The sequence below is a fragment of the Carassius auratus genome, chromosome 14, assembly GCF_003368295.1.
Source record: "Carassius auratus strain Wakin chromosome 14, ASM336829v1, whole genome shotgun sequence".
NCBI classification, from domain to species: Eukaryota; Metazoa; Chordata; class Actinopteri; order Cypriniformes; family Cyprinidae; genus Carassius; species Carassius auratus.
This window is the reverse complement of record NC_039256.1, coordinates 23,274,817-23,294,857: the sequence shown is the minus strand read 5'-3', so window position 1 is coordinate 23,294,857 and position 20,041 is coordinate 23,274,817. Positions and strand designations below refer to the sequence as shown.

Below are 20,041 nucleotides of genomic sequence, written 5' to 3'. Positions count from 1 at the left end.
ATGTAACCAGAAAAAAAAAAACTTTTCACAGTGTAGCAGAGTAACCACAGGTGTTCATCACTAACTATGAACATATGCCGTGTGACAATACTTATCTATTCGATAATATCTGAACAACATATTCATTGTTTTATCATTCAAAACACAAGCAAACACATAAAAGTGTGTGTGTAGAACAGGGGAGGTGTGACCATCCACATTACTGTATAAGCACATAAAGTGATTTCAGCATCAGAGCTCCAAACAGTTTCTATCTGTGTAGTCTAAGATGGGTTTCCTTGCTGTTTTTTTCCCCCCTTTCTTTTTGGATTTAAGCCTTCAAAAAATTCCTACGGGGATTTTCTGTGCTTTTCTGTGCAGTCACAGTAACATTGACCCCCCCCCCCCCCATCCCTCCAGCTTGTTCCCCTGCTGTATCTCCTTTTCCAGAATTCCTCTTCTCTCCGATCTCTCGCCCAGCTCTCATTTGTTTTCCTCTCCTGTCACATATATCTTAATGTTTTTCATTAGTGCCCAGTATGAGTGTGGTGGTCATTTCTCTCTGCTGCCATGCCACAATGACCAGCACTGATGCCGGTTTGGCACCGAGAGCACAGACCGCATGACAGGGGTCATCTTAGGACCATGTACCACACTCCAGGGGGTAAAAGCCAGCCTGTTAAACCTGCCCCTGGCCAATCACAGCCTCACAGTCGCTCATTTCACTCAATCGGAGCGCAAAGAGAACCGCTTCATCATATAACAACATGTACGAGTTGTGTAACCACTTAAAACATCACACAAAGTTATTTTGTTGTGTGCGGAATTCATTCCATCAGACAAGGAAGTCATTATATAATGAAGCATATAACATTTGTCATTATTTAAAGAAAAACTCAGTATGCAATAAAGCAAATGAGTTGATCATCATTATCATAAGCTCAACATCTTTCTCTCATTTTCTCATCCTTTTGAGTCTGGCCACGGTCCTATGGCAACACAGATGTCTGCCAAAGATGGAAAGAGCACAAATAAGAAGAAGAAGAAGAAAAAAGTACTGGAGAGAGAGAGAGAGAGAGAGAAAAAAACAAATCAAGGAGGCAAACACATATGATGAAAATAAGTGTGTATGTGAAGAGAAAGAGGCATGAGCAACAGGCTTATTTCTTTTCTGTGTTTTACTGCAAACAAAACTGGTAGTTTTGATCATTGAAATAGGTTGTATTATACAAAATGCAATAAAATTATTTTCCTATTTAATTATTTCATTCCGAAACCTTTTATAATTATTTCGATATCAAAACCGTTTCAAAATCATTTAGTCTTTTCAATATATTGTAATTAAGATTCAACTTATCTTAATTACATTTGAAAATCTGACAGGATGAGTGGATTTGTTTCTAAAACATTTTTTTTTTTTATGATTTAAGATATTAAAATGGACATTTTATTCTCCTCTTTAAATGTCTAGGTAAATTGTAGATGAGTTCATGACTTAATTTTGTCACTTTGTTCCCCTCACCTTTTTTCCCCATAGAACTTTGTTACAGTTAATAGGCATAAACTTTTTTTTTTTTCATAATTTTACCGCAGCCTCAATGCTGAATGCTCAGCACAGGAGCAGTTCATGATACAGTACCAGGAAACAATTAATAAACTCATTAATTCAAATTGAATATTTCTAAATGTCTCTCATTTTTCTGTGTCAAAGCCAAATTGTTCCATTATAAGATAAACAATGCTGTTTCTAAAATAAAAAAGGAGAGAAAAAAAAAGACAAAGACAGAGGGAAAAAGATTTTCCTGGGTCCTGGATTTGCAATGGCATCCTGTGTTCTTGGATGTGCCGTTGCCAAGGCAACAGTAACTTGGTGACCTCGTTATTTCAGCCTAATCCAGCGCTGAAATTATGGTTGCTCCACCCTTTTGCCTGGCTGCCCTGATAACATAATCATTGCAAATGAGGCACAGGAAGAGGAGAGAGATAGGGGAGATGGAGAGAAAGAGAGTGACAGAGTTAAACCGAGATCCAAAGAAGAGAAGAGAACCGGAGAGTGAGGAAAAAGAGAGGGAAGCAGAGCACTAACATGCAGAGAATGACTGCATGAGTGTTGGTGTGACTGATGAATAAATCAACAGTGAATCAAACCATAAAATATAACTATGTAGTTTTGAATAAAATAACTCCTGAAATTGCTTGGAGACCAACCATTATCTTGTTTCAAACAAGATACGTCGGCCGGCTTGCAATAAGATGCCATAACGGCACTTAAACTGTAATCTGACAATACTCCTCTTTACACTGAATAAATAACAAGGCTTCAAATGCACAACTTTACATATCTGACATGCATTCAAAATAACCAGACAACTGCCATGCACTTGAATAGGAAGCAGGTATATGTAAAATGTATCTAAAGCATAGAGTTTAGCTGTAATTGACTGTTGCTCTGCTCTTTCTCCAGTATATACAGTGCTCACACAATTTATATTCCAATAAATGGCTTAATAATTAATTAGCAACGTAAACTACCACCGAAAATGGTGCAAGGAATGATTAAGAAAGATATTTATTTGAAATAAAATGGGAACTAATATGAATCTTCAGCTTTGCCTCTTTAATAATTCACCAAATTTGCATATCATTATCTGCATATCTCATTACCTCTGACAGAGACACTTACATATTCAAAAATATCATTAGGCTTATATTCTATTGCATAAATTAGCATGAATAATGGAGGACTGAACCTTAAACTGCTTAAAAAACTGTGGTGATGCTTTTGTTTCTTTTTATATTATTTTGTACATGAATAGTACAATTTGATACAAAGTTATAGATGTTTTACAGTAACCTGTCAGTTAAATTTACTATCATGCTGATTTGACAACACTTTAGAAGGGAAAATTCACAGACATTTTTGTACATGAAAACACTGATATCATTGTTTTTAATATTAAATCAACTGTACGGTAGTTTTTTTTCTTTTAATCTTAAAATATAAATTTCATCATTCTGATTGTCTAATATGGGAATATTTTTTTCTTACCCCTTCTTCCCAAGTGTCTGTTGCAGGAAAATGTAAGTTTGGTGAGAGGGTACAAAGGGTGGTCAAAACAATTTACATTTACAGCTATAATGTAATTATGACAGTCACATATTTATGAAATGTAATGTGAATTCTACTCATAACTGTGGGGGGATCCAAAGTTACAAGACAGGGGAACAAAGTCTCTATCTTCATTCACATTTTATGTAAACTTTTGTCTCAAAACAAACTGAATATTCTCTCAGAAAGGTGTAATATTCATAAAATAAATCATTTAAATATACACAGAGCGAAGGCATTGAAGAGTTTTGGTTTTGACAGTGCTGAGAAAGCAGAGTAGGTTAAAGTTAACACCCGAAAAATGAAGTTTTTGCATTTTTCAATAATTGATAACCATTCTGCAGTTCTCAGGCACTGTCAAGAGAGACTCTACAATATTATCTGAGGACTTCAGTCCATTTATAGCATGTCACGCTTGTAGAGAATCTGTCACGTAATTTGATTGACACTTGAGCATAAAAAGCCGTACCGCTTCTATGAAAACCTTTTATGCATAACTAGCTCTTATGTAGAGTATATAGACAATCATTTCCCAACAAGCCACATAACTGCTTGTGAAATTATTGATTTGTTGAAAACTGCTCAGCATGTTGACATTCATTAGATATTGACTCTCTTTGAAGCAGGTCATGCTAAAATTAACAATCTAATATGCCTTTTTACCCAGCCGAATTCATATTTAACATTAATTAAAAAGGCTTTATCGTTTTCTAGCTGAAATATCTGCTATAGCTTTTGCCTTTGGTGGTTTCTGACCTCCATGCACTTATTTCAGTTTGGTTCAAATATACAGAACGCCTGGTTTAGTTCAAACCAATGCAGAATTCCGTAGAGACATTCAAAACGTAAGGGCAAACCAACAAAAAGTCAAAAAGGGTGAGACAGAGGACAATCTAAAGCACACTGACAAGGATATAAGCAGGAGAGAGAGAGAGAGAGAGAGAGAGAGAGAGAGAGAGAGAGAGAGAGAGAGTTCAACGTGTTGATTGTTGTCCAGGTCAGCGCGGTTGCTTACTAGCGCCATCTAGAGTTGAAGTCGTGGAAAACACTGTACAAGAGGTGAACGTTCCCTTGTGATTATTGTAAATTGTACAACACCAAACAATTCAGTTTACATTTGTGAGTAAGAAACAAATGCCCTGTGCCAGCCAAAATGCGCATGCTAAACATTTGGAAGAAACAATGTTTGTACTGTATCATTTACTCTCACACACACTCACACTCAAGTTACCACGGCTGAACTAACCACTTCCATCTGTAAGCTCTTCATTTATACAGTCACCACGCATGCCAGACAAAATGGCTTCCACATGGCAATCAGACAGAACAACAACAACTGCAGGGAGAGAAAGAGATTTAGCCAACAAAACCCAGCACAGCCAAGAGAAACCACCAGCCAGACAAAACAAAACAAGACAAGATACAAGACAAACCTTGTCCTCAGCACATCCTGACTGAATACAAAGCATTAGAAACTATTTGTTCAAATAACCAGCAGAAAATAAATTAATGAGGAAAGACAAAAGCCTTTTTTATATTACTGTGGGCTTAATTTGACCTACTACATTGTACATCTGGTAGAACTAATATCTATTGAAGGAACAGATGACCTCATAATATAATTATTTTATTATTTTCACAAAGTTGTCTGGAAATCTATATGCTGTTCATTTTATATTAATGGAACACAAAAGGAGTTTTTCTTCTTCTTCAGTCCTTGAAAAAAAAAAAATCAAAATACAATTTCTGCTTGTGTTTTTCAATCAGTTGTACGGAAGCTAGCAGGCTAATTGGCTAATGGTAGGCTATGTCATCTCCGAGATAAAAGAAAAACAGAATTATAATATTTTTCATTAATAGTTTCCATTATATAAGATATGCCTAATATCATATAAAGGATAACATGAAAGATTTTCAAAACAAAAAAAAAAAACACATAAGGTTTCTTGTGTTAAGTTTTCTGACTTCAAATGGTAGATTTGCATAAACAAAACTAACATTAAAAGTCACTTCATTAAATTTAAGATGTCATTTGATCATTTGTCCCCTCCTCTGCAGTTTAGAAATCTTAATTATGATTGTGTTTAAATTCTCACCTCATGTGCCACTGTTTATATCATCAATGCAAAAGCAACATTGATTCTCCTTTGCACAATGTAGCCAGTTTCAAACAAAATAACTGCATAGATACAGTAGGCTTGAACTGACATGGGTGTAAATGTCAGAAATTAGGTAATCTATTCCTGCAAATAATACGTTTTCAAATAATGACATTAATAATGATCGTTTTAATTTTTCTTTATTATGCAAGTATGGTCCATACTCATACAGCAGCAGCCACGACACACTGGGAAGAAAATACTTCGTAAGAAACAGCATCCGTACATGAAATTAGAGCCAGTAATCACACACACTCACACTAACACAAACTAAGGTCACTTCTCTGAATAGAAGACTGTACGTTTCACATACGACAGCGGCACACCTTTTGTTGTCGAGAAGAAAGTCACAGACATACACTCATCATCTAGGCTGTATTCTCATGTATAGACTGACACAACATTAAACATGTAAATGAATCCTTTGACCCATTCAGAGATACTGTACTGTGTATTTCCAGTGAGACTGGATGATAGAAATTACCCTATCTCTCATTTTCCATCAGCGTTCTGTATGACCTCTCTCTCCTCTGCTGCACAGTACATTGGTAAACATCGCTCTCCTCTCCTCCACTCTTCATCTTTTTGTTTTTCCATTTTTTCTCTGTTCCCTCTTTACTGGGCAGCCGAGGCCTCGGTTTTCCCCCCAGTAGTCACCAGCTGTATGAGGCTGCCTGAGGCTGGCCGGCCTGACCCAGTGGCCCAGCTGTAGAAGGTTCTGGAGAGACAGAAAGAGAGAGGGGGATTGAGAGACAGGTGTAAAATGATGGTGGCGGAGAGAGAGCTAGATAATGAGAACACAGATGGGAGGAGGGAGACGGAGAGAGAGGAAAATAAGAACCGAACGACAAGCCTTGTCTACTCTGGAACATTCGGGAGAAACTGAAGATGTTTTAGTCCAACTGTAGCAACCGAAGTGAGAATACACATTAATTACCTCGAACACAAAGACTATTTATTCTCCTGTTTCACTCATGTGGGTCTCTAATCCATCAGGGTTTGCTGTGGCTCCTCTGGGATTATGGAGTTGCATCAAATCCTCGTCCTAATCTGTGCTGACTGGCAGAAGAGATTTGGCCAGACTGGCCACATCCGAGCGAAGCACAGAGATGCGCTAAAAAAGTACAATCGCTCACAGTGCTAAACCTCTAAACAGGTAGAATCATTCTGAGTGGCATTTGTGTTAATATCAATTCCGCTGAATATAAATGCATGCGCTTCTCTAAGAGGTCTGTTCTTGGGTTGATGCTCGACATTATTCACTTAAATTCGGATGTAATTCAATCATTCATGTTTGCTTCTAAGAGGCTTTTACAGTTGCCTGTGGCTTTTTTGATTAATATTACTGAATCAAATCAAACGTAACATTTGAAGATGCTTTTTAAGACCCGATTTAAAACATTTTGTTGATCCGAAAGTCAGATTTTCTGTTGAACGCAAATCTGGGATAGCGATAATTCTAACATGAGACCTAGGTGAAATAATTAATAACAATGGATTTTGGATTAATGTATATTTCATAATATTCAGATCATCCCCAAATAGCATCCTGCAGACATCAGGTGTCTTTTGAAAGAACATTACTGCCCTCTACAGTTGAGAAATTGCAACTTTCTGATTAATCCAATTGTTGAGACTTCTATTTTCTTTTTAATAGGTCAAACCTGCGGTTTATGATATTATCAGCACAATGAAATATGCTCAGTTGACATGGGAAACATGCACTCACTCTGCAATGTATTCCAGCGGTGTCCAGCTCCCAAAATCTGCGTCAGGCATGAATTTCCTGTTCATTGGTGTATCCAAGGTAACCCTGGAGGATGATGTCATAATGTTGTTATCTCAGTGGAAGATGAGACCGTGGAACAGAGCCTGAGGCAATAGCTTAGACTAATATGGCCTTTTGAAAAAACTCACACCCCACATGTTCAGTTAATGCGAACAGACAGCAGTCAAATGTGTACCACGCAGGTCACTAACAGTACAAATGACTGCAGAGGCAATTCTTTAATATATTACATATCTACAACACAGATTAATGAATACAAAAATATAGGTCTCAAAACTGACCCTATTTCCTTTCTTCCTGCACATTTCTGGTGTTATTGAGAACATTTTGTTATTTCAAAGAAAAAAAAAAAAGAAAAAGAAAAAAAATGCCCTGGATCTTAAGTTTTAAACCTTTTTTATGGTTAAATCTCCTGTTTCTTTGTGTAATGTGTCACGTTATGGAAGTGAAGTGAGGTACAAATGCCTTTTTCTGTTGACGTTCATGTACCAATAACGCTGGTTAATAATAACACTGACTGTTCAAACTTTTAGAGAACGTTTTTTTTTTTTTTACTTTTTTTTTTTTTACTTTTATTGTAAAACAGTGACAGTAAAGACATTTATAATATAAAAAAATATTAAGGTTTTGAGTATTTTGAACTGTGAAAAGAATCCTAGACAGCTATGATAGATTGACAGATGTTCTTACGGAAGAATGGCCACAGCTCCAGCTCCAGATGGAAGGCCGCTGTTCTCGCCAGCCAGACTCTTACAGAGCTGATGGACTGCAGCCTTGGCCATACCGTACCCAACCATACCTGCATCCAGAGAGAAGCATAAAGAAGTGAATGGAGCACAGAGCCCTCTTCACAGGTTGAGTGCTGCAGCTCTCGCTCCATAAAGCAGACTATGGGACACAATGCATGCGCTCACAGCACTTGAGAGCGTGCCAACTACACAATCTGCCTAACAATGTCTCACAGGCAACAGCTGTTGCTTTGAGGTTTGGTCAATAATCATTTGGTTTGATGCCTCAAGCAAAGAATAAAATGGATTTTGCAATACAAAATAAGCTAATTGAATTTGATTCCACCCACACAGTCAGAGTATGTTTTCTCACAAGTGAAGCTCTGTATGCAGAAATACTAGAAATTACATTTGATTTTCCAATTTACTTTGATACTTAAACTCAAACTTTATACAAGGCGCCTACACAGAAATCTTTGAGGAACAGCAAAAAACATTTTTTTTTTTATTGTAAGCCTCAATGAGAGGGTGAAGAGTTAACTATTATTTAAAATGTTTCCTCACTCTCTACACCAGTGGCATTTTACGGTTTGATGTAAAATAAATGTATTTTTTACTTATTGTTAGAACTATTTACGTAGGATTCTAGACAGTGGATGGGGGAAAGAAAACTGTAAAATGAAGGGATAAATCCTCATACAAACACATTTTGTATTATGTTTTCTATTCTTTCTGCAATAAAATAACGAAAATTATTTTTGGTATTACACTATAATCAAACCACAGGGGAAACAATTAATGAATTAATGATACAATCCCTTTAAATACTAAAGATAAACAAATAGTTTAACTTCATGATGGGGTTTTATTGGGAATACTCCGGATATTTTGAAAGTAATGTTTGTTTAAAATGTGCTTGTCTTTCCAGCTCCCCCTCTCTAGATGTTTGTTGGCTTGGCATCTGGAATATATAACCAGCATGTTTGATGTAATAAAGGAGTAAATGCTACTTTTTTCAAAATCTATTTTTCAGGCTCAAACCCAAAACGCATGATAGCAGTTCCAAAAAACACCCGTTAAACCCACAGAGCCAATAAGAAAGAGGGGTGGAGAAGCTCCATATTTTTTTTCTTTTTAATATTCTTTAAAACATGAGAATCCAGTGTTTTTTGATCGTTCCAGCCATACTGCATGACCCCTCATGACTGAGTGAACTTTGTGGGCCACAATTTTAATCACATGCTCCATTCCTCAGGATTTGGCTTAACATCTCTTTGGTATGTCTGATTTCCAGACTGAACTTGCAAACCAGGACTTTGCAACTATCTCGGCTCAGCGCAGATTTATGCTTTATAATATACTGTGCATTTTATACGGTATAATATATATTTATTATATATAAGTTAAATGCATGGTTAAAACTTAGATTATAACAAAAAATAAATTAATCTTAAAATAATTTATAATGCAACATTACATATTCTGAGGGTTTTGGTGGGATATATGAATTTATTATTATTAAAAATTTCCCATTTTTATTTAGAATGTGTTTTACTACTAGGATGTTGTTTCTTTTAATTCTTTATTGTATGTAATTGTAGTTTTCGTTTTTGCATGTTTTTGCTTTGTAATTAAATGTTTTTTTTGACAAAATTCCAAATTACAATATATAAACAGGAAATGCAACATTACTTAATTACTCAGTTATCTACTTAACCATATTTATCATAACAGCTGTCTTACCTCCCCGTCATCAGAGTACCAGTTTTCAGCTTGTGGTGTGACTAGCACATGATACTGATCATGTACGGCTGTAAGAGCTGACAGCCCTATCAGAAACGTTCACCAGAGCTTGCTCCTGTCTCTTTGAACAAGATACATCAAACACTCCAACTAGAGGTTCCCTTCATTTAATATCAAAGCAGCGTACCTCGCTGCAGGGCATTTCCTGTCTAAATCAGTTCTGTGTGGGTAAGGAATACAAAGTCCTAAACACAGTCCACATGTGTTCCCGTCTCCAAAAAACCTGCTGACTCATTCGCTCCCTCCCTGGCCCCTCAGCCAATGAGAGCAGTCTGCTGATGCTGGAGGTTTTGAATTGGCTGGAGGCGACCTCTGTTGTGTGCTTTATTGAGTTTTGTCACTAAAGACATAATGACATGATTCGAACATTTCACATCTGAGGCTATGAAAAGATTTGGGATCTGAGGCAATACATGAAACTAATCAAGTGCAATGGAAGTGACAGCCAATTCAAAAGTATATACACTTTCAACAGTAGTGGAAAAAGCTTTGTTGTTATAAATGAACACTATTACTGACTATACCCACCTAAGGGAAAAACTCATGAAGACTAAAGTATTTTCCTAGTACATAATATCAGTTAGCCGCTCTGGGGGTATAAATGCACCTTCACACAAGTAACATTCAATTTGAAGAGTCTTCAGGTAAACCTGTGCTGAAAATACATTTACAGTGTGTTTTCCAGTAGACAGCACATCTCAGGAGAATAGGGATGGATGCTTCTACTGTACCTGGAGTGCCTTCTAGTGAGGCCTTTGCACCAGAGAGGGTCAGCAGGCCTCCTGGCTTCAGATGGAGCGATGCAAGATGACTAGAAATGGTAGAGGTCCAGACACTCTGTTTCCACATCATATCAGAGTTCTTATACAAGTCTAAAATGAGTCAGAGAGAGGAAAAGTTTATATTATTCCAGTAAAACCAACAATATTAACTAATCGAAATATACTATTAAAAAAATAACCTAGGAGAGAAAATGCATCCCAAATACTGTATGCAGCAGACATGTAGGTCTCACTAAATGGATTATAAATGTATCTTTATTAGCTTCCCTTGAGTAAAGTGGAATATCAAATAAGCAGGCAATCTATAAAAAATGACACCCTCTTACTTTGATATTCAGAAAATTTGACAAATCTATAAATGTAATACATTTTTTGTTTGTTTTTTTAGCTAAATTGATAATGCTTTCAGCTACCAATAATAAGAGTGCTGTACTCTCAGATCTCTTCAACACATTTTACCATGTTCAACAGAAAAAAAAGAAAAAAAATACAAATACAAATAATTTAAATGTAAAATTGATAAAGAAATAAATAAAAAATAAGTTTAAAATTACAAAAAGAAAGTCTGCAAACTCTGTCTGGGGGTGACAAATAGGTTCACAGACCTTTTGAGCTACAGTTTCCTCCGGCCCATCCTCCTGCTACACAAACAATGGCGTCGACCTTGTGTTCCCCCAGCAGTTTGGCGACATCCGATGTCACCTGCATCAAATCACTTTATTGATGAGCTGATATTCTACTAGGCTCTGTTTAAATAGTAATTAGTTACAGCTTACTGAAAACAACAGTGCAATTGCAAACCTAATAATGCAAAATAGACTCTACACACCACAAGGCCAATTTGGACCCTCAGTTCACTCTTGTCATTTTGAAAGGGGATGTTCAGAAACCCCTTGGGTTATGATCCAGAGTTAAATAATGAGGTGACAGAATGCTGCAGCAAGTTGTTTTGAGAACTGACAACCAATCATAATCTGTCTCAGTAAATACCTCATGAAATATTTATGTGCTTATTAAAGTAACAGATAAATTCATGCCATGACCAATGAATACAAAAGCAGAGCAAGTGTTATAAGAGGAGTGATGAGGAAGGTTAATAATGACCCAGGGTTAACAATTTCAAGTGTGAAAGCATAATAGTGGTACATTAGCAAAAAACGAGAGACACAATGCTGTGGCATAAGGAGGACAATTTCGATAGGTGCCATATTACAGAGACTATTATTAACAGCATCTAAAGTCAATGGCAGACACAATAAGGCCAATAATGAGAAAAGATTGCTTCTCCAGAACAATGGGGATGTGATGGCAAGACGGGAAATTACTTTGGCAGTGTAAATGGAAAGTAATTGACAACAAGACAGCAATTTAATAAGCCCTTTGTGCTGACAGACACACGGCGTGGTGACGTCAGGGCTTTGGCTCCACCCACCTGAGCGGCTTGATCGGTGAACGATTCGCAGAGCTTCACCAGGACGTTTGCGTCAGCTTCTTCGTTCGCTACGATGTCAATACTGGCAACCCACTTTAACATAAGAGAAACACGTTTTAGCTATGCTTCAAGTTATAAATACATGCAATTGAAATAAACCTGCAAGTATAGGCTAATAATGCGAAAGCAAAGTCCAGTCGCAGTCGCATCAACAGGTGTCAGTTTCCACACACTCGGCAACTCACGGTGACTCGGCTTCTACAAAATCATAATAAAGACGCGTTTCTACTCACCCAGCCTTTTGACTTAAAATAATGCACACATGCCGAGCCGAGAGCTCCTTTTCCTCCGTAAACAAGGACACGGTTCGCAGCTGCCATGGCTTTTCTCCGCTGTGAGACGCTTCAGCAAAGATGATGAGTATACTCTCAGCGCAGAGAGAGAGAGAGAGAGAGAGAGAGAGAGAGAGAGAAAGAGGGTGGGATACACACTCGATTGTGTAGCAGCTAATGATTGGTTCAATCCGGCATTCCGCCCTAAACTCTACAGAAAATGAAAGCCAACTTGAGAAAAGATGAAGCTTAATCAGGCCTCAACAATTATAACGAAAAGTTTAGTAAAAAAAAAAAAAAAAAACATCACATCACCTCGCATTAGAAACACCCTGCAGTCTACCTAATAAGGTCCTACTTGTCACACTTTTGATTCCCATGAATTTTCTGTCTTATCTTTTGAACACTTCACCATTATTACCCAGAAGAACAAATTCACTTCCCTCATCCTGACACCTGAAAAAAAAAAAAAAAAAAAAGACAACAATAGCCTAAAACATAGCTATATTAAAGGGGTCATATGATGCTATTTCAATTGTTCCTTTCTCTTTGGAGTGTTACCGGTGCCATGTCATGGAGACCCCAGCCGTTCCTCACTCTAGCCGCCGGTTGCCACTGACTCAGTCATTATATGTGTCCCCATGAATGCAACAAATGACTCGTTTGTAATGAGTTTTATTGTTTTTGTCCTGTTGCGCTGGTGTTCTGACCAGGACACGAATCACAGTATGGTGAGGGGCGTAACATTTCCATCACACACTTGGCATTCGGCCAATCACGATGCACTGGATAGCTGGCCAATCAGAGCACACCTCGCTTTTCAGACCGATGAGCTTTTTAAAAATCAATGACAGCCTAAAAAGCATAAACACATTTAATTACACCAAATACACAAAATAATGTTCTTTTTAGCAATATCATATGACCCCTTTAATTTATTACAAAATAATAATAATAATAAAATAAAATTATATCACTACAATATCTACAAACCGAAAGCAACATTATTGCCCTTTAAGCATGAAGATAATAAAGTACAAAGTTCTCTCATCTCCTTTGCCAAGTCATGGTGATGTAACTTCAGCAAGCCTTTCTGTAGGCTACAAGAGCAAAATCACAACTGGGGAGAAAATTAAAAAAAAGATAGGATCAGAAGGCCCTTTATTTAGCATTCAGTTAGTTTCAGTTACTTTTATAACAAATAAAAGAGTGAAATGGATGGGGGTGTCAAAGTACCTGAAGAACAATGAACAAGACATGGCAACCGTAATCTAATTCACAAATCCAGTAATGTAAAGCTTCATGCACTTGCATTTAATACAAAGCTGTTACTTTTTTCCTTGTTAAAGCTGAATATATCTATTTTTTACCACAAGAGAGCAGCATGCTCCTGTGAAGAACCAGAGACGGTGTGAAAACACGTCCCATGTGCTCCTGAGCAGGGCCGTCACAAGCAGGAGATAGGTGGGAGTGAGAATGGGTATCAAGAGATGATTTCTAATGATTTGTTGAATAGTATGTTGTGCAGTTTTATCTAATAAGCATACTATAAGCACATTACACATTGCAGCCTTAAGTTATGTGTCAGAGATCACAAGTCTAATTATAAATGCTTTTAAAGATGGATGTTATGCATCTTCTAGAGAGAACATCAGCAGCATGTTGACATTGGATGGCTTTTGGGTTTCATATTCAAACGCTCGGGTCTCAACAGGCAGCGGAGCAGAGTTATTAACCCCAAAGGGAAGCCTCTCTGTTTGAACCTGTGCTCTTTCTACATTCAGCATTCTCCAAAGAGTTTCTTCAGGCTCTGCAGGTCCCCGGCGTGATTGATGAATACATTAGGAGAAAACATCATGTTTTTGAGAATGACAATAACAACAGTATACTGGAAACATTGAATATCACTGCAACAGCTATAATGGTTCATGCTTTGCAAAAAAAAAAAAAAAAAAAAAAACTCAAATTTTTGTGCAGTTTTTAATTATATTTGGAATACATGAAATGTAAATGAGATAAAGAAGACTTATAATTAAATTGTCAGAATATAATTAAGAGCAATTAGAAACATACAGGATATCCACTTAAGCCTGCTATGAAGTCAAAATGCCTGTAAAACAGCTAGAAATAAATTCCTAAATGAAATTATTATTATTTTGTGTGGCCGCAGTAGTGATTTCTATTGTGGCAGAAAACCATCTAAGCTCATGGCCAGAATTTTTATGAGTGAAATATTATGAAGAAAAGCCATGGGAGTGGATTTGCTTGTCTTTTATCATATCTGTGGCCATCTTCATTTGTCTTATTGCATTAACGGGCTCATTGCTTGCCGTCATGGCTGATAATAAGATGTCATGGCTGACAGTCATGCCACTGTGGGCCTCACGATTATGAAATTTGATGAATTCAATCTAGCCAGGACGCCCGCTGAAAATACATTTTCTAATCAAAAGGCTGTGTAGATTTTGACAAATATTCTACCCATCAAATCTCGTATTTAAAGTTTTGTTTATATAACAATATATACAATGCACTCAGATAATATTCAGACCATTTATCTTTTCAGTGTTTCTGTCATGCAGCCATATGCTATTTTTTCCATATTAATCTAAAAGCTGCAACAAAACAATGTGTGTAAGAATACTTAATACTTTCTAAATGTACTGTAACTTCACTAGCATCACACACACACACACACACACACGCATGCACGCACACACACACACACACACACACACACACATAAGTGAGTTTTAAGTGACCTTGAAAAGTACAACAGTAAGTCTCTTTGAAAACATGAAAATACACATACAAAGTAAACCTCAAATCTAAAAAAATAAAACCTGGTCAGTCTTCATAGTACATATTGTTCTGTGCAATTCTTATCTTTTTAAAGTAGTGAGTGGGTTTGAGGAGTGTCTGGCCTTAGACTTTGTCTGAAGATTTACAGTACAAGGGTCTCTTCTGAAGCGCATTTGTAAAAATAGCTTTAATGAGTGAAGTCAGAAAACAAATCACATCACGACCACAATCACACTCCTCCTCTCTATTCTTCTTGAACCTTTAATTGACACACCACGGCACTGGAGCAAAACAGACTTTAACAAGCAAAACATTTCAGCAGACTTTCATGTGGCGGGCATAATCGACAGCCTACACGAGGAGCACTCCATGGTACGCACAAGGTTGCAGGATTACAATGAACTCAATGACTTGAAGACCAGAATCTCTCGCTGTGTGCATCTTAATGGGCCATGAAAGAAAAGAAGAGGGATACAATAAAAACAAGATATTTGTCCTCTGCTGCATCTTATGAGAATTGCTGGCCTGTTGCACGCCTGCTGTCTTCTATGTCTTAAAAGCACAGACCCTCAAAGAACATCTGCCGCTCGAGTAAACAGTGAAAAGATTATGAACTTTACACTTGATTCACTTTCGTACATTTGAAATGTATCTAATGCAGTGGATCCCAGTTCTTGAATTGGAAACCGCTGGTCTATTGGAGTGATTATGATTAGCAATCTATAGAAGTTAATGGCCTCATAAAATCCAAAGTGGAGTTTTGTGTCTTCTCTATTAGATTTGTGTAGAAACTAAACTATACTGGCATACTTCAATTCATGATCTTTAATTCATGATTTTCAATTTATGATTTTCTAAATGGTCCATACCACTGAAAGTGACAGAACATTATATCCCCCTATGTGAGATTGTCCTTGCTGAACACCTCCCTTAATCTCACGCAGATAGAGTGTTCATTAAATTCATAAGCGTCATGGAAGAGGTTGGTCAAACGAGGGCGGAGGTTTGACTGATTTAATGAGTCTGCTGGCCAACGGTGAGATGAGTTACAGAGAGTCTGAACCTGAGCTGATTCATTTAGTGCCCACCGTCACTCATTTTAATGGAGAATTAAATTAAACTGACAGACAATAGGCATCACACTGGGAGAGCTGTTTTATGATAATTTTCTCCTTCTAACAGGATGCCAAACGCTGCAAGGGTAATAATAATAGGCTATTAATAATAAAAAAAAACAAAAAAGTTGTTAATATAAAAAAAATATTTTCTAAACATACATAATATAAAGCTATATATAATTAATATTTAAAAATATGCAAATTTATGACTCCTTGAAAAAAAAAAACTCCTTGGACATTCCAAATGAACTGTATAATTTTCTCCCTCTTTCACTGGATGACAACTGTTGTAAGTGTAAATATGTATATACATGTAATAGATATTAATATGATTTAACTGAAGTTTAGTACTTCCTACACTAAGCATGAGCAACAGTAATCACGATTTAGCCCAAGCAGGTGATCATTGCTGTAGCATGCAGCCCTAACAAGATGCAGCTGTGACATTTCTGTGAAACAGGCTTGCCTACGGCATCTCCACCCAGGCCAGCGAGTTGAGCACAGAGCGAGATTAATCTGGGAAGCAATTATGGATGACATTCTCTGATGTTTGCTTGGTGCACACCTCTGAAGGTGGCTCGTCCCTGGAGAAAGGTTAGAAAGCTGCTCAAACGTACTCCATCGCTGCTTATATATTTGCTGTTGTGGATGCCACTGACCTTGATCATAAACTACTGTCAGATAGTACACTGAGTGTTCATTACTTTTCTACTGCCTATGGTGTCATTGAGGCTCAATTTCAGTTAGTAAACAAGATATATGGTAAATATCAACCATAATTACCCAGCCATAACTTTCTCTTCATCAGACACATAGCTGTCCTGCCAGTGCTCCTGCTCCACTGGAGCTGCACTGACCAGATCAAGGGCTTCAAACTCCAGCTTCTTCAGTTCTTTCATCCTGAAAGCACAGAACCATCTCTCTACTTCAGCTGACCTGAACTAAATATAGAGCTTTGAGTGTCTGTGATGGACAGATGAAGGGACCTGCCTTGCTTCTCTCAAATAATCTTTTAGGCTTGAAAGTTTTTCTGCAGCACATGCAGTAGTCGTGTTTTTTTTTTGTTAGTTTTTTTGATCACACACGGATTTTGTGCTAAAATATTATGAGAAAAAAAGAAAGGAAGAAATAAAATTTTGTCATTATTTGTGTTCCACTAAATACACACTAAATAAATTTTTTTGACTTCGTTAACACTGTATGGATTCTTCTTCTTAACACCACCACCACCAACAACAGAACATTTCTATTTAAAGTTATTATAATTCCAGACGAAAGGTTAAATATTTTAAAGGTGCTGCAAGCAATTCATTTCAGAATCTCTCACCACAAATAAATTGTCCCTTCTGCTTGATACATCAATATTGAAAGCACTGATACTGTACTTCAAGACCTATTTTCTAATTACACTTTCAGCTTTTCATGCTCGTCTCTGTGTCAATGCTAATAAGACATGTATCCTATATCATTTAGCAGGAAACAGTGGAGAAAAATCAATTTTAAATGATCTATCAAGGTCAGGAGGACAACACAGATGTCTGGACTAAAAATGGAGTGCTTACTAACAGTTGTATTGCAATATCCACACACACACGCACGCGCACACACACACACACACACACACAGCTAAAACACTAATATATTGGTAATGTGTTTGTGAAAGCGAATGTTGTGTTACCAAACTAGCATCTGTTGGCAACACACATGGCTGGTTTTCTGTTAGTAGCTCAGTTCCAGCACAAACATTTATTAAAGATTTAAAAGCTCTTTTGGAGCAATTTGCCAAGTGTTCCAAGTTATTTATTTGTTCCTTCTGCAACACTTGATGCACAGAATTATGCTCTTAGATTATTTTAATAGCCCTCTTCCCACTTACTTTTCCATCCAAGAAGTTCCTGGCAGATCTTTTAGGTTTTTATGTCATACCTTTCAACCAATAAAACGTATATACCACAAAAGCTTAAATGTGAATATAGTTGAACTGAGTTTAGTCTTTTTCAACCTTTTTCTTTCCAGAGGACTCCGAGATCTAGTTTCTGATGGCTAGATCGGTGGCTCTCACTGGACTTTGATAATGTTTTTCTTATTGATGTTGAATGAGCTCTAAAGGCGGATCTATATAGCATGATGCCCTCTCCTTCCTCTTAGCATGGCTCTTTGAAGCCTGAGTTGTGAGGTTTTTCAAAAGGCCCATCATACCGAGATCTTTTGGATGTCTTTAATTAACGGAGATGTCTCAATCAATCCCTCTGTTCTTTGCCTTTTTGAATGCATAAATGTGGGATATGAATGAGTTGAAAGCCCTGTTTGGTTTTGATTGAGTTCGTTCTATGCGAGGGTGACTATGCTTCTTTAAGTTTAGAAGTGAAAGGCTAATTTTTCCTTTCCTTATAACCACATGTGTTCCTTATAACCACTATATTTGCATTACTGTACACACCTTTTTGTTTACTGAAGATATTTTTCTGTGGAAATATTATAGATGCTGTGACATCATTTTATGCTGATTGGTCAGTCCTTTGTTTATTTCGAGTATTATGATGATCGATCTCTTTAACACACCAGTCTTTATAGGCCACACTGATTAATTATGCCAGAGCTAAAATAAATCTGATTACAAGTGATTAACCACACAATTACAAAAAGCCATTCAATAATACACAAACTAGGCAACAACAGGACTTATCTTTAGCACGCTGCTGGTATCACTGTGACAGTTCTGACACTAGAAACAAATGAATATTGAAAAAAAAGGAAAAAACATTCTGCTAAAATCATTCAGAAACCTCATTGCTGTGCAGTGCATTATCAAAATAGAAGCTCACTGGGAGCCCAAATGAACATATTTACCATTGTAAAGATGAAAGATACAAAATACACTGTTGAATAAGAGAACTAGTATTAACTTTGTAAAACTGCACTGAAGACCTTGCAAGCCATTTTATTAGTATTTCTTGTGCTTCATAAAAATATTTTGAATGATTATTTAAATGCATATATTATATTACTGTTATACTATTGATCATATGTACAGCAATCAGTCAAAACCTGATGCAAATTTACAAAACTACAATAATAGCAGGTATCAAGGTGGACCATCTGACAGGCCGGAAGTGTGTCTGAAAAATGAGACTTGGAACGATCATTATGAATAATGCCAGGTGCCCCCACAGAAACTGACGTCTGGAAGTGACTTGTTTACTACACAACTTCTGCCATAACGGCCTCATAAAACATCCTCTCAAACCAACCTTGCTGTCATATTCATAGCCTTTAAGATCCCTGCTCTCTTTCCTAATAAATTCTTGCCTCACTGTTTAGTGCTGAGAGAGACAAAGAAGTGCTTATAAATGTTCGCTCCCCACATCTTTGTTGCTCGGTGTAACCTTGAGCACCGCAATGTAATTCCTTCCCCTGCATGCCATTCTATTGATTTCTTTAAAGCCAGATTCTTCATATGCATCCCACCCTGTATCATTTACCTGGGCCTTTAAGGTCTCTCAGTGCTAAAATTGCATTTCTGAATGAAATGGTTTCCATCCGTCCCTTCACATTCAGGATCAGCAATAGAACGTGGAGTGGTATAGAATTGCAGGGAGATCAGTGTGAGATGTGTCTGCTTATGAGAACACAGTTTAGCTCCATGCTCTGAGTACAAGATGCTTTTATACAAATACATAAGGCTAGAGTTTTGCGAAAAACTTTGCAAAAGAAGGTAGATAGATAGATACACAAATGCACTTTTATCAACTATTGAGTGTTGACAACCACTCATAATCTGATATACATTGCAAATCATTCCCTTTGTAAGATAACGTCAAGTTTAAAATGTCAAGGCTGTAGTATTCCTCAGAAATCAATGAATGTTTCAAGTACAAGCTTTTTCGTACAATGCAATTGAAATTGCACTGTACTAGCACCAAGCAACTACTTCAACAGTTCGTACAGAGACAAAGGGCGAAAACAGAAATGCTTGATCTCATTAGCATGTTGGGAGAAAGTGCACAT

The 20,041-nt window shown here is 37.0% G+C and overlaps 1 protein-coding gene across 2 annotated transcripts; it reads right to left on the bottom strand.

Annotated features, from left to right (window-relative positions):
* Window positions 1-5,370: 5,370 nt before the first annotated feature.
* LOC113114044 (dihydropteridine reductase-like) lies at window positions 5,371-12,233 on the bottom strand. Of its 2 annotated transcripts, XM_026280741.1 has the most exons (7): window positions 12,075-12,233; window positions 11,782-11,874; window positions 10,955-11,051; window positions 10,299-10,439; window positions 7,727-7,835; window positions 6,977-7,060; window positions 5,371-5,965 (listed from the first exon to the last, which is right to left on the bottom strand). In XM_026280741.1, the coding sequence occupies exons 1-7, from the start codon at window positions 12,159-12,161 to the stop codon at window positions 5,863-5,865; spliced, it is 714 nt and encodes a 237-aa protein (XP_026136526.1). In that variant the 5' UTR covers window positions 12,162-12,233; the 3' UTR covers window positions 5,371-5,862. The 2 variants fall into 2 exon arrangements, with proteins under 2 accessions (XP_026136526.1, XP_026136527.1); XM_026280742.1 differs by lacking the exon at window positions 11,782-11,874 and having other exon boundaries at window positions 12,075-12,231.
* Between the last annotated feature and the right edge of the window lie 7,808 nt (window positions 12,234-20,041).

What these genes read in the sequence shown, in the direction of transcription:
- LOC113114044 (XM_026280741.1), bottom strand. Translation starts at nt 12,161, where the DNA reads ATGGCAGCTGCGAACCGTGTCCTTGTTTACGGAGGAAAAGGAGCTCTC. An exon ending in ATTTTAAGTCAAAAGGCTGG is followed by an intron (nt 11,875 to 12,074) that starts GTGAGTAGAAAC and finishes CTTATGTTAAAG; the next exon opens with TGGGTTGCCAGTATTGACAT. An exon ending in CTCACTAGAAGGCACTCCAG is followed by an intron (nt 7,836 to 10,298) that starts GTACAGTAGAAG and finishes CTCTGGATGCAG; the next exon opens with GTATGGTTGGGTACGGTATG.